Source organism: Nuphar pumila, chromosome 8 (genome assembly GCF_984573655.1).
Source record: "Nuphar pumila chromosome 8, dmNupPumi1.hap1.1, whole genome shotgun sequence".
NCBI classification, from domain to species: domain Eukaryota; kingdom Viridiplantae; phylum Streptophyta; class Magnoliopsida; order Nymphaeales; family Nymphaeaceae; genus Nuphar; species Nuphar pumila.
Window position 1 is genome coordinate 7,336,965 of NC_143256.1, and position 13,225 is coordinate 7,350,189.

At 37.2% G+C, this 13,225-nt stretch overlaps 1 protein-coding gene across 1 annotated transcript in view; it reads left to right on the top strand.

Annotated features, from left to right (window-relative positions):
* LOC149829537 (phospholipase D gamma 1-like) overlaps window positions 1–13,225 on the top strand; it is a 46,112-nt gene that overhangs the window by 11,896 nt on the left and 20,991 nt on the right. The window contains exons 3-9 of the mRNA XM_090016011.1: window positions 2,257–2,451; window positions 3,089–3,334; window positions 3,463–3,531; window positions 3,619–3,766; window positions 4,869–5,017; window positions 5,977–6,150; window positions 6,366–6,563. Coding sequence (XP_089872137.1) covers window positions 2,257–2,451; window positions 3,089–3,334; window positions 3,463–3,531; window positions 3,619–3,766; window positions 4,869–5,017; window positions 5,977–6,150; window positions 6,366–6,563 — 1,179 coding nt within the window. The remainder of the gene's footprint in view (window positions 1–2,256; window positions 2,452–3,088; window positions 3,335–3,462; window positions 3,532–3,618; window positions 3,767–4,868; window positions 5,018–5,976; window positions 6,151–6,365; window positions 6,564–13,225) is intronic.

The following is a 13,225-nucleotide window of genomic DNA, read 5'->3' on the forward strand; positions in this document are numbered from 1 at the left end:
ACCTCTTCCTCCTCTAAAGCCATTTCCTCCACGTCCACGACCAAAGGAGAACCCAGTGGCTAAGACATCTTGAGAGTCAGATTGAGCACTAGAATCTTCAGCGATGCCTTTCAATGACATTTCGTATTGTAGAAGTTTTGCTCGGAGGTCTTCAAATGTGGGAAGCACAGGCAAGCACAATAATGATGTCACCAATACATGATAATCTGGGCCTAAACCATTCAATGTCTGTTGCACTTTATCCTTGTCCGGCACTTCACATCCAATAATGGCTAATTGATCTGTAATGATTTTCATCTTATTCAAGTAATCCATGATAGATAGACCACCTTTTTTGAGAAGCTGGAATTCTCGCTTGAGGAATAAAACTCTTGCCTCAGATATCTCAGAGTATGTCTGTGTCAACTTGTTCCACAATTCCATCGCTGTGCAGTCGTCGGGGATAGCAACTAGTACTTCCTGAGACAAAGTAGAGGTGATGTAGGCAATCAATGCCTGATCTTTTCTCATCCAAGAGACATAATCCGGGTTGCGAACACGGTGAGTAGGTGCAGCCTCATGAGCGTTTGTTTCCTCCTTTGCAATGAACTCTGGTGGGACTGGAATTGATCCATCTAGATGACCAAAGAGATCTTGGCTCCTGATAAAAGGAACTATTTGCCTCTTCCAAGTCAGGAAATTGGAGTTATTTAATTTTTCAGAAACAAGTTGACTGAGGAAGTTTGATGACAAACCAGACTGAGATGAAAAAGAATCCATGGTAACGAGACACGAGAATATAAAATGGAAAGCACTCTAAGAAAGGTAATCAAATGATTACTTAAAACTCAAGATAATGTAACTGTTCAAAATCAGTCCAGAAGAGAACTCACTATAACAGAACTCGGATCCTTTTTTTTTTTTAGATCACGAGAATACTCAAATTATCAACTCAATATTTATGAATCAAGCCAAAGCACAACTAATCAATGTTATGCATATACAAGATATCGGATCACGTGAACAAGGGCCAGATCACGTTGATTAACTGAGTTTTCAGATTAATCAACGATGAATATTCAGATAAAGGAATGGGAAAACAGATCCAACAGACAGAAAAGGAAGGAAAGTATTAGCAACAATAACCCAGATTAATCGTATTTGCAGATTAATCAACAATAATGGAACACGACAGTGCTTTCAAATGAAAAACACGATAAAGGAATGAGAAAACAAATTTTAGAGAAGAAAGAACGAAGAAATCGTGTTTTCAGATGAAGGAAGAAAGATAGGGTTTCAAATGAAAAACATGATAGTGCTTTCAAAAAAAAAACTGGAAGAGAAGAAGAGAGAAAGATAGGGTTTGAGAGAGAAAACGATAACCCAGATTAGAAAGAAGGAATGTTTCCTGGCTGAAATTAGATGATCTCTAAGGTCATACCTTTTTGGAATCAACACCGAGCCCTAGGTCCAACCATGCTCTGATACCATGTTAGAACTTCAGTTTCCCCCTGGGCTGATCTGCAAAAGAGGGAAAGGTGAGAAGAAAAATGGAGAAAGAAGATAGACGCTGAGTCGATTTTTGCTGCACACAGGCTGACGATATTCTCTTCAATCTCTTATCGTGGCCTGGCTTAATGTATTTAAACATTAGGTATTAGGTTACAATTGAATAAGTTACAAATTACATGCGTGCCCCAGTAAACACGTCAATAGGATTTCCCAGTTTGGGTCTGGGTCAGACCCAAACTGGATCCAGGCCCAAACTCTCAAACCAGCATACAACACTTCAGGACCCCGCTGACCAAATGGGTAACCACTGCAGTGGTGACTTTGAGTCTTTTTATTTATACATTTAATATATATATATATATTAATTCACATTATCAGCCTCCTGTTGATCAAAGTTCTACATATGCATATACATACATACATACATACATGCATATATGCTTGCACACGTGTTACTATTTCTGGTTTTATAACTAAAATGAGTAGCAAATCCTTGTGGATTCACCCCTTTCATCATTCACCAACCTCTCTCTCTCTCTCTCTCTTCTAGATTTTTTCAACTTTGAACTCTGGCAAGGTCCAGTGATGGTTGGAAAATGACCAAGCTTTTACAATTGGTGCTGGCCCTGTCTGGAGATGGGTTATGTGCTAAAAGTTTGTTTGTTTTTTGCTATGAATTTTCTAGCAGTAGCAAGATATTCTGGTGCGTGCATCTAGGCTTGGAAAATATTTACTGACAATCAATTGTTCAACTTTATTTTGCAGGAAACTGGAGCAATTTATACTCATCATCAAAAGTCAGTGATCTTGGACTGTGATGCTGGTAATGGCAGGAGAAAAATTATTGCTTTTGTTGGAGGGCTAGATTTATGTGATGGGCGATATGATACTCCAAAGCATCCTTTATTCAGGACATTACAAACTGTGCATAAAGGAGATTATCACAACCCAACTTTTCCAGTAATTATCTTCTCCTATATTTGTTGTATTTCCTTTTCTTATAATATATTATTCTGCATTTAGTTATTAGTAATGTATGGAGTAAATAGTTTAATTATGTTTCTTGGCCTTAGCTTCTAGACAGTATTTCATATAAAGGCATGATTTTGATTCATTGTATATGTTTTCTAATTCACCTTTCCTCTTAAACATCAAAACTTCTACTGAGCTTATTCGTCAGGAATCCTTTGCACGAATAATGTCATCCATGAAGGATTGTAGGTTTGAATTTCATTGTCTTTTAATTGCCAGAACCATCTCCTGTCTGAATGTTCATCATCCTTAAATCTGTTGCTTTCAAAGCTTTTCCTATTTGAAAACTGCTAGCTATGTAATTCTGAATCCTGCTTCCAGTCCCGGGACACATCTCAGTTCACTAGGCCATCTTTCACCTAGGATGCTTTACTATAAAGTTTGCAAGGACCAGATAAAAATGGAATTGACATTTTCTTTATTCACACATTAATTACCAGTGCCCATACTGTCATGAATGTGTATGTCTTCATGGGAGTTTATTCAGACAACTGTCGAAGTCATACATTAAGAACTATATAATATTCAGGACATCCATTTTTTTTGTCACACTGGTCCCCTCCAGGCAGGTGTAACTTCCCCAAGGGAGCCATGGCATGATTTGCACTGCAAAATTGATAGTCCTGCTGCATACGATGTTTTAACCAACTTTGAGGAGAGGTGGTTAAAAGCTTCAAAACCTCTTGGTATTGGAAAACTTAAAATGTCTGAAGATGATGCACTTCTCAAGCTTTCAAGCATTCCTGAGATATTTGGAATAACAGGTGCTCCATGCTTGGATGAAAGTGATCCCGAGGCATGGCATGTGCAGGTAACGTTATTCATGTACTTAATTTAGGCGCAACAAGATGCCATGTTCAGTTCCATCTCTTACTACCATTCACAATTATTATGTTCTGTTTCCTTATTGATTTTATGTTCCTTTTCCAATGAAAGCAGATATTCCGTTCAATTGACTCCAATTCTGTCAAGGGATTTCCAAAGGATCCAAAAATAGCAATGAGCAAGGTTAAAATTGATAATTTGATCATGCAAAGTTTTTCTCTCAAGTGGCTGCATTTTTTTCTATACTAAGATGAATTATACATGTGACAGAATCTGACATGTGGGAAAAATGTAACAATTGATATGAGCATTCATACAGCATATGTTGAGGCCATTCGAGCTGCACAACATTTCATTTATATTGAGAATCAGTACTTCATTGGGTCCTCATACAACTGGTCTTCACACAGCGAAGTAGGTAGGTTTCAGCCTAATCAATTTGAGAATTGTAGACTTATATTATTTGCATATTTGATCATGTAAGGCTTATTTTGTATTACATTTACGGTGCGTTTGGTTATGTTTTTGAAAAGTAAAAATACTATTCAAAAGACATTCACTTTCAAAATCTCATGAGACCTCATGAAAAAGTGAATCTCACACAAATGAGATTCACTTTTTAAATCTCGTTTGGGGTTTTGTGCCAACTCACTTTTTATGAGGCTTGCTTTTGGGGTTTTATGCTAATTTTTTTTATGTTTGGTTGCTTATGGGGTACAGTTCAAATGATATTCACTTTCTAAATCTCATGTGATTCCAAATCACATGAGATGCAACCAAACATACCCTTAGAGGAAACTAGATGTCTAACAGCGGCAATGAAAGATTTTTGTGGCAAAGGCATAAGCTGTATATAATGTTACCCTTACCTTTTTTGTGTAATGAAAATTTTCTTTAATCTTTTCATACTGAAGTTGTTTATGCCCTTTTGTTATCTAACTTTGCAGAATGAAGAAAGTAGATCTTACAAAACAATTTGATTATTGAATGACTCTCAAAGCTGGGTTGTTTCAGCATCCACATTACCTGACCTAAATATGTCATATGCTGTCGACCATGATAAGGTCCATGACATTGAATCTATGTGAATTTCCATAAGTAAATAGGTTGTCTATTGCTGTCAGATGTTAGATATAGACTTTCAAAAAGCTGCTTATGCCTATACTACACCTTGTGATCAATCTTTTGGTATTATTTTTCTATGGGGTATGTTCGTGTCTTAGGAATAGTGAAATTGTGTCATATAGGATGATGGAAACACTTCCATGGAATCTGTTATTCTTATATTTTCTGTTAAATTTTAGTGTGAATGTGTCTTGTGTTTATTAGTTAAAAGCTGCATCTTTTATATTGTTTTGAGTGTAAAGCTAATATTTCAGACTGCTGTTTTCCCATACTTCATTCTTTATAAGTGGAACATTGAATTCAGCTCACTAAATTTGAGATTTTTGTTTGATATCTGTTATATTCATCCGCTTATTGCTCGTCATGGATTTGTCTTTATTAATCATTGGATGCAGGTGCTAACAACCTAATACCTATGGAAATAGCTCTAAAAATTGCAAACAAAATTAAAGCAAATGAAAGATTTTCTGCTTATGTTGTAATTCCGATGTGGCCTGAGGGTATTCCAACTGCTACTGCTACTCAGCGGATTCTCTATTGGCAGGTAATTTCATCTTGAGATTTTTGAGGGTATTCCAACTGCTACTGCTACTCGCCGATCCCAATTGTTTTGGGATGAAGGCGTAGTTGTTGTTTGTTGTTGTTGTATTTCTTGCCACTGCTGCCCAGCGTATTCTCCCGGCTTTTGTAAATAGATTGGGCAATTAGATTTGACTTTGTGTATAAAGTTACTTTAAAATTTCTTTCTCAATCTTCTCATGAATGGAATGACAATTAATGTCGATGTGTTTAGTGCACTCATGAAAAACCAGATTGTTGGCAGTTTATGATTGATTTGTTATCACAGTGAAGCATCATGGAAAGAGTCACCTCAATCCCCAGCCCACTTTTAATGGGCATGAGCCATACCCTTTCACAAGCTCCAAGTGTCACAACCTTATATTCCAACTCACCACTTGATCTAGACAGGACATTTTGCTTTTTATGAGATAAGACCACCACTAACAATTGCACAAAACCAAGATATATTGTCAGAGAAAAGGTCATTTAAATTTTGATGCTTTAACCATAATCCTCGCAAGGATTTTTACATCTTGTAGGATGAAAGTCTGCTTTGTAGATTTAAATATTTAGTTTCTGATAAAGTTTGTATCTATGTGAGGACATTACTCAATTGTGGCATGTATTTGAAAATTATTCTGCAACCTTATGTATCCACAGCTTTATTGCTATGACTCAACTCCACACATTATGATCATGTTTAATATGATTATTTTGATACACTATCTTGGTGATGACTTTGCTTTCAAGAGTATCGACTGGTTAATTCTGTGGACATGATATTTATTTGCTCCATTCTTCTAATATTAGTCTGGTCCTAGATTGTTTTGGTACATCTATGCATCCTATGCTACATGATATCCCATTATCTTTTGAAGTTAGGATCATATTTTATTATGTTACTAAGTGAACTGGTGTTGTTGTTTCCATTTATATGTGCAGCATAACACAATGCAAATGATGTATGAGACTATTTACAAGGCTTTGGAAGAAGTTGGTCTTGAGAACACTTACCATCCACAAGATTATTTGACCTTCTTCTGCCTTGGGAACCGTGAGGCAGAAGATGGGAATATTGTCTCATATCGAAGTGCAGCTGCAGAAAACACTCCTCAGGTAACTTCAGTCCTTGATATAAATTGCATGCTCATTCAATATTAAGTGTTCATTTTCCTTCAGAAAATTTAACCTTTTCCCACTTATCCCTTTCCTGGTTCTTCCAGTGACAGATTGTATCATTTGGCATTCTTATTTCTTCTACAAATTAACTTGCAAATGTTTTCCTTTTGCATCTTTAAAAGCCTGTTTAATGGATTTGATTAATCACTTAGGCACTTGCTCAGAAGAATCGTCGCTTCATGATCTATGTCCATTCTAAAGGAATGATAGTTGATGATGAGTATGTAATCTTGGGATCAGCAAATATCAACCAGCGCTCTATGGATGGCACAAGAGACTCAGAGATTGCAATGGGTGCTTATCAACCTCGGCATACATGGGCAAGAAAATCATCTAATCCACTGGGGCAAGTAAGATTGAGATTACCATCTGTTACCCTTATGAGAAAACAATGTTCTCTTCACAATAGAAGCTTATCATGCCACTCAAGTGTTAAGAATGTATGGTATTTGTATTGTGTATATGATGAGGGGTATTTAGTCATTCTGGTATATGGGAGTCTGTTGTAATATATATATATATATATATATATATATATATATATATATAAAGGATGTCCCATCAGATCGGGGATGATTCCCATTCTGTTTGCCTCCACTCCTCTCCTTTCCATTCCACTTTTGTCTTTTCTTCCTTTGTGGATACAGGGCACAGATTCCAAGGTGCATTTTCACTTGGTATAAAGAAGGGACAAGAAGAGTAAGTCCTCATCAAAGCCAAGACTGCTGATTTCCTTCTCTTCTTTCCCATTTCATCTTTTCTTATTCCCTTCTCTCTTATTTGTTCTTTTTAAAAGTCTTTCTTCCTCTTCCTTTTCCCTCAAAACGAAAGTCTTTTTGTCCTGATCGTTCTAATCTTTTCTTTGTTAGTTCATATCTGAATCTGGTTTTACCCTGCATCCTATTTCTTCATGTTAGAGCAAAAAAAGGAGTTGAAGAGAGAAAAAAAGGGGAATAAAAAAGGCAAACACCAAAAAAAAAAGGTACACCCTATGTCACAGGGATTCGGCTAGCAGGGCGCTGCACCCGCGTCGACGCGGGTGCGGCCAACCCGACCCTGGGTGCGTTGACCACACCCAGGGTCATTTTTGTTCATTTTTTTTTAAAAAAAAATTGCCCTATGAAATGGGCTGCGGAATTTAAAAAAAAAAATCTTTGGGGGGGGGTGGGGCACTGCCCCCCTATAACCCCCCGCCGGGGGCGCCCCCCCCGGACCCCCACCCGCTGACCGCGCAGCGGGACCCGCGCAGGGGAGGAGCCCCTGGACCCCCCTTCCTGCAAGGGCAAAAACAATGAATCAGGCTCCACAACTCATCACTTTCATCTTTGGGGACAACCATATAAGATAAAAAAATGGTAAAAAGTAAGTTGGGCATAAATGTCATGGACCTTAACAGCTACCATACATTCACACACACACACACACTAACACTATATATATATATATATATATATATATATATATATATTATATTTTTGCCCCTGCCGCACCCCCCGCACCCGATTTTTTTGGAAGTGCCGAATCCCCGCACCCGCACCCATGTGACATAGGGTACACCTGTTCTTGGGATTGCAAATCTTAATCCCATCCTTTTTCATCCGAAAAAAAAGGAGACGGCATCCAGGGCTGACATCAGTAAACTGCAGCAACCTTCTGGTGTACACCAGATTCATATCTGACCTATTTCTGTGTTTCTTTCCCTTTCTCCCTTGCTGATATCACCGGTGGAGGTCATGTTTCAGTGCTGAAATCAGTATCTTATTCTTTTAGGTTATTTTCTTCTTGCCAGTCTTTTACAACAAATCTAGCCCTTTTTATTTTCTTTGTGTTTTTTATTATTTCCTTTTTTTGTTATATATATATATATATTCTTGTCTCCTTCTTCCTACCGGTCTCTTACTAGTCCTTAATGGCCTCTTCAAATCTTACCAGTTCCTCATTTCTGAGTCAGTTGGCGTTTGACAAACTCAAGGAGGCCAATTTCATAACCTAAAAAAAGCAAATTGTCCTATGTTACATGGACACTTCACTTAGGCTGAAATGTGGGTGTCCGATACTTCCCACACCAACACTCTTGTGTTAAAGTATATATATATATATTGATGTAATAAGTAAAACCCATTAGGGGTATTTTAGTCATTTCACCTTATGTAATTAGTTGTGTTCATTAGGGGCACCTTAGGGTTTTTATTTTTTGTATTTTATTCATTTTATCAAGGGCATTATAGACCTATAATGCCCTACAAATAGAGCTATTGAGTGTGCTCCCAACGGCTATATTTCTAGTTGTTGGGAGCACTCCTAATGGCCCTTGTTGATCCTTTTTGTGTATAAATAGGGGATGAATCCCCTCTTGTATGTTATGCTTGTTCTTAATTTCTCTCTCAATAAATCTTATATATTTTTTATGTTTTCTCTCTTGCCCATAAGTGGCATTGTGTATGTGATTGTATCTTGACCCATAAGTGGTCTCTATTCGAGTGTGTTGTACTTGCCCATAAGAGGCATTTGTTTGTGTTCTTTATATCTAATTCATCAAAGCTAGAAGTGAAGGAGGAATGTGTGATCGTGAACTTCATTGCCTCAGAGAGCTCGACATCAACTTCCACATTCTCTATCTATTTCTTCTTTCTACCTCTTCTCTCTTCTCTTGGTGTGATGGCAGAAAAATAAGTTGTTACAATTGTTCCCATCAAATTTAATGTGAAAACTATAATGTGTGGGCTACCGCCATTAAAAGGATTTTAATAGGCAAGGATTTGTGGGAATATGTTGATGGTTTCTTATCGAAACCTCAACCTATTCTCACCAAATCTACTTGCGGTGAGGATGGAGTAATCAAAGAAGGAAAAGGGTAGTGAGATGTTAAAACATATGTAATAATACATCTATATATATATAAATATAGATGTATATTCACCATAATACCCGATAGGGGTATTATGGTCTTTTCACAAGTACCCAATAGGGGTACTTGTTTTATTCCTTTTTTTTTGTTTTTGTTTTTGTTTTCTTTATTTTTTAAAATGTATTTTGGATACCGAAAAGGGGCCCCACAATGGAGTCGTTGGGGCCCCCAACGGTCACAATTGTGACCGTTGGGGGCTCCCAACGACTCTATTGGGAGCCCCTTTGGTCTCCTTTTCTTATAAATAGGGGGAACCCCCCTTGTATGTTGCATTGCTCTTGAGAGCTCCTCTTCAATAATAGTGATATTATTTTTCATGTGTGTAGCCTTTTTATAAGGCCTTTCGTATATCCCTTAGTGGATTTCCTCTCTTATGCTTGTTGCATTTGTCCATGTGGGACATAGTGAATGCTTTAGCATTCTTGGATTCTTCCGCATATTTCATTACATGGTATCAGAGACATACGATCTTCTAAGGTAAAATCATGTATCTCTCTACTTCCTTTTTTTTCTCACACCTCCATCTTGTAGCAATGGAAGTCAAGATCGATCTATCATTCAAGCTCAATGGGAAAAATTACATGATGTGGGCATCCGCAATGGAGAATAATCTCAAAGGTAAGAAGCTTTGGGGTTATGTAATGGGGATCATTCCGGAACCTCAACTTAAGCTCACAAAGATGGAAGAAGATCAAGAGAAAGCACTTGAAGGCGATGCTCGTCTCAAGGCTATTGAAGATTATCATCATCAAATGGAAGATTGGGAGAGTAACCATGCAAAAATCCTAGCATGGTTTATGAATAATGTTGAACTTAAGGTATGTGCAAATATTGCAAAATTCCGCCGGGCAAATGAAGTTTGGTTTTTTATGAAGGGTATGTTTACCCAAAAGGATCTTGCAAGAGCTTATTTTTTGCAAGAAAAAGTGAGAACCACAAAACAAGGTGACATGAGCATACAAGATTATTATAGTGCTCTAAATCCTTTGTGGGATGAATTGGCTCTTTTAGAGCCTAAATGGGTGTCTATGGAGGATGTGGTTCTAAGACAAAAACAAATGGAACAAGATAGATTGTTTCAATTTTTATTTGGGCTTCGTCCCAAATTTGAACAAGTTAGATCCTCACTTCTCCATAGATCTACGTTTCCTCCCTTAGAAGAGGCTATTGCCGAGATTACTCAAGAAGAGACTAGGCATAATATGGGTAAAAGCATTGATGAAGTTCTTGCCGTATCTAAACCCGGCAATCATGTCAAAACATACAAACCACCTCATTTTGGTAAGCAAGGGAGTGGTGGAAGAAAAATGATTATATGTCATCATTGTTATGAGCCTGGACATATTAAACCCGTTTGCCCAAAGCTAAATGGAGCATTCAAGCCAAAGGTGGCTTCCGTTGAAGAGTCATCCACCAAAGAAGATGACGGCAAGAACGGGGATCTCAAAGATACTCTTGGACAAATTTCCTTGGCTCTCCAACAAATTCTAAAGGCTACTTCTTCTACCTCCGGTGCCGCCATTGCCTCATCATCACCTCCCGGTACGTACTCTTGGATTTTAGATTCTGGAGCTTCTTTTCACATGACCCCTCATGAAAATGCATTAACCAATGTGAACACCAATTCAAAAATGTCTTGTGTCTCTACGGCCGATGGAACTTTTCTCAAAATAAATGGTGTTGGAACTCTTGATTCTAAAAATGTTCAAAATTTCCTTGTTCCAAAAGTTAGAATAATTCCAAAATTAAATCTTAATCTCTTTTCCGTTTCTCAAATAGCCGACCATGGATGTGAAATATCTTTCTCATCCCAAGGGTGCTTTGTGCAGGATCTCCGGTCCGGGAAGCGGATTGGGCAAGGCCATAGGAAGGGAGACCTTTATTTTATGGATAACTTAATGCTTCCAAATATCTCATTTTGTACTTATGTCTAAGACAAAAATATTGAAACTTTGCATAAAAGGCTTGGACATCCAAGTTACTCTAAAATGTATCTTTTTCCTTTTGGACACAAGTTTTGTAAAGAAAAAGATATCAATTGCAAAGATTGCATTTTTTGGCAAAATGAAGTCTACTCCTTTTCCTATTAGAACCTTTGTAACAACAAGACCTTTTGAATTGGTGCATTCCGATGTTTGGGGGCCATCTCCGGTTCTATCTAAAGGTGGTTATTCGTATTATGTTACTTTTATTGATGATTATACTAGATATGTATGGATTTATTTTCTTAACTTTGAATCAGAAGTTTTTAACTTCTTTAAAGAATTTCATGCAAAAGTTCAAAATCAATTTCAAAGTCAAATATCCATTCTTAGATCCGATTCGGGTGGAGAGTACTTATCAAATGATTTTAAATCATATCTAAAACAACATGGCATTTGTCATCAAAAATCTTGCCCAAGAACTCCTCAACAAAAGGGTCTAGCGGAAAGAAAACATAGGCATATTTTGGAAACCACTAGATCCTTACTCATTTCTAAAAATATTCCTAAAAATTTTTGGGCCGAAGCCGTGTTAACCTCCATCTATTTAATCAATAGGATGTCATCTTCAAAATTGAACAATATCTCTCCTTATGAAAAACTTTTTAATATGACACCCGACTACAATCGTCTTCGAATTTTTGGGTGTAAATGCTTTGTTCTTTTACATAAAAGAGATAAATTATCACCTAAAGCAATAGAATGTGTATTTTTAGGATATGGTGAAAATCAAAAGGGCTATAGATGCTTTGACCATAAAAACAATAAATTATTTGTCTCCAAAGATGTGACCTTTTTAGAAGATGAAAATGGATTTGAAATATTGGAAAAACCAAATGAAATTGATTATATGTTTATCAATGATCTTTTAGAAGATTCAAATGATGACTCTTTGAGTCATCCGGAAGTTTTAGAAAATACTCATGATTCTCATGATAATGATGTATAACCAACTAATGGTGACAATCTCCAAGTATACACTCAGCGTGAGGAAGCCCAACCTATTAGTGCTTTAGAAAAATTCTTGCGGCTTAATAAACCTCTAGAAGAGACCTCCCTTAGGCGTTCTTCTAGAGAATCAATTCCACCTAATAGGTTTGTCTCATACGAAACTCTCTCACCTAACTATAGAGCTTGTCTAATAGCCTTGCATTCTTACTATGAACCCTCCCATTATAATCAAGCAAAAAGTATACCTCATTGGGTTGAAGCAATGAAAGTTGAACTAGATGCTTTAAATAAAGCTAAAACTTGGGAAATAGTTCACCTTCCTCCAAATAAGAAAGCTATAGGATGTCGATGGGTCTACAAAGTCAAAACAAAAAATGATGGTTCCCTAGAACGTTATAAAGCTAGATTAGTTGCTAAGGGATACTCACAAGAGTATGGCATCGATTATGAGACTTTTGCTCCCGTGGCTCGCATGACAAGCGTTAGAACTTTAATTGCAGTAGCATCATCTAAGAAATGGCCTATATTCCAATTAGATGTTAAAAATGCCTTTCTTAATGGTCAGTTGAATGAAGAAGTATATATGGACCCTCCGCCGGGAATCAGTGTTAACCAAGGTCAAACCCTTCGGTTATTAAAAGCTTTATATGGTCTTAAACAAGCCCCTAAGGCTTGGTATGATAGATTTAGTGCTATCATGTTACAATTGGGATTTTGCTCATGTTATACTGACACTGCTCTTTTTGTTAAACGTGCAGGTAATAGTATCATCATCCTTCTGCTTTATGTTGATGATATGATCATCACTGGCAATGATGAAAGTGGTATTCTTAAAGTTAAAAATATGTTAAAACATAATTTTGATATGTCTGATTTGGGTTTTCTCAGGTACTTTCTTGGTATAGAAGTTGCATACTCTCCTCGAGGGTATATATTGTCACAGATGAAGCTTGCTGCAGACATATGTTCCAAATCTGGGATTTCAGATGATAAAAAGGTGGAGACTCTCGAGGTTATCAATGCTAAACTACGACTGGAGGATGGAGTTCTGCTGGATGATCCTATGCCCTACAGGCAACTCATAGGCTCCCTCACCTATCTGACTATCACCAGGCCGGATATTGCTCATGCTGTGCACTCTGCAAGCCAATTTCAGCATGCTCCTACATCT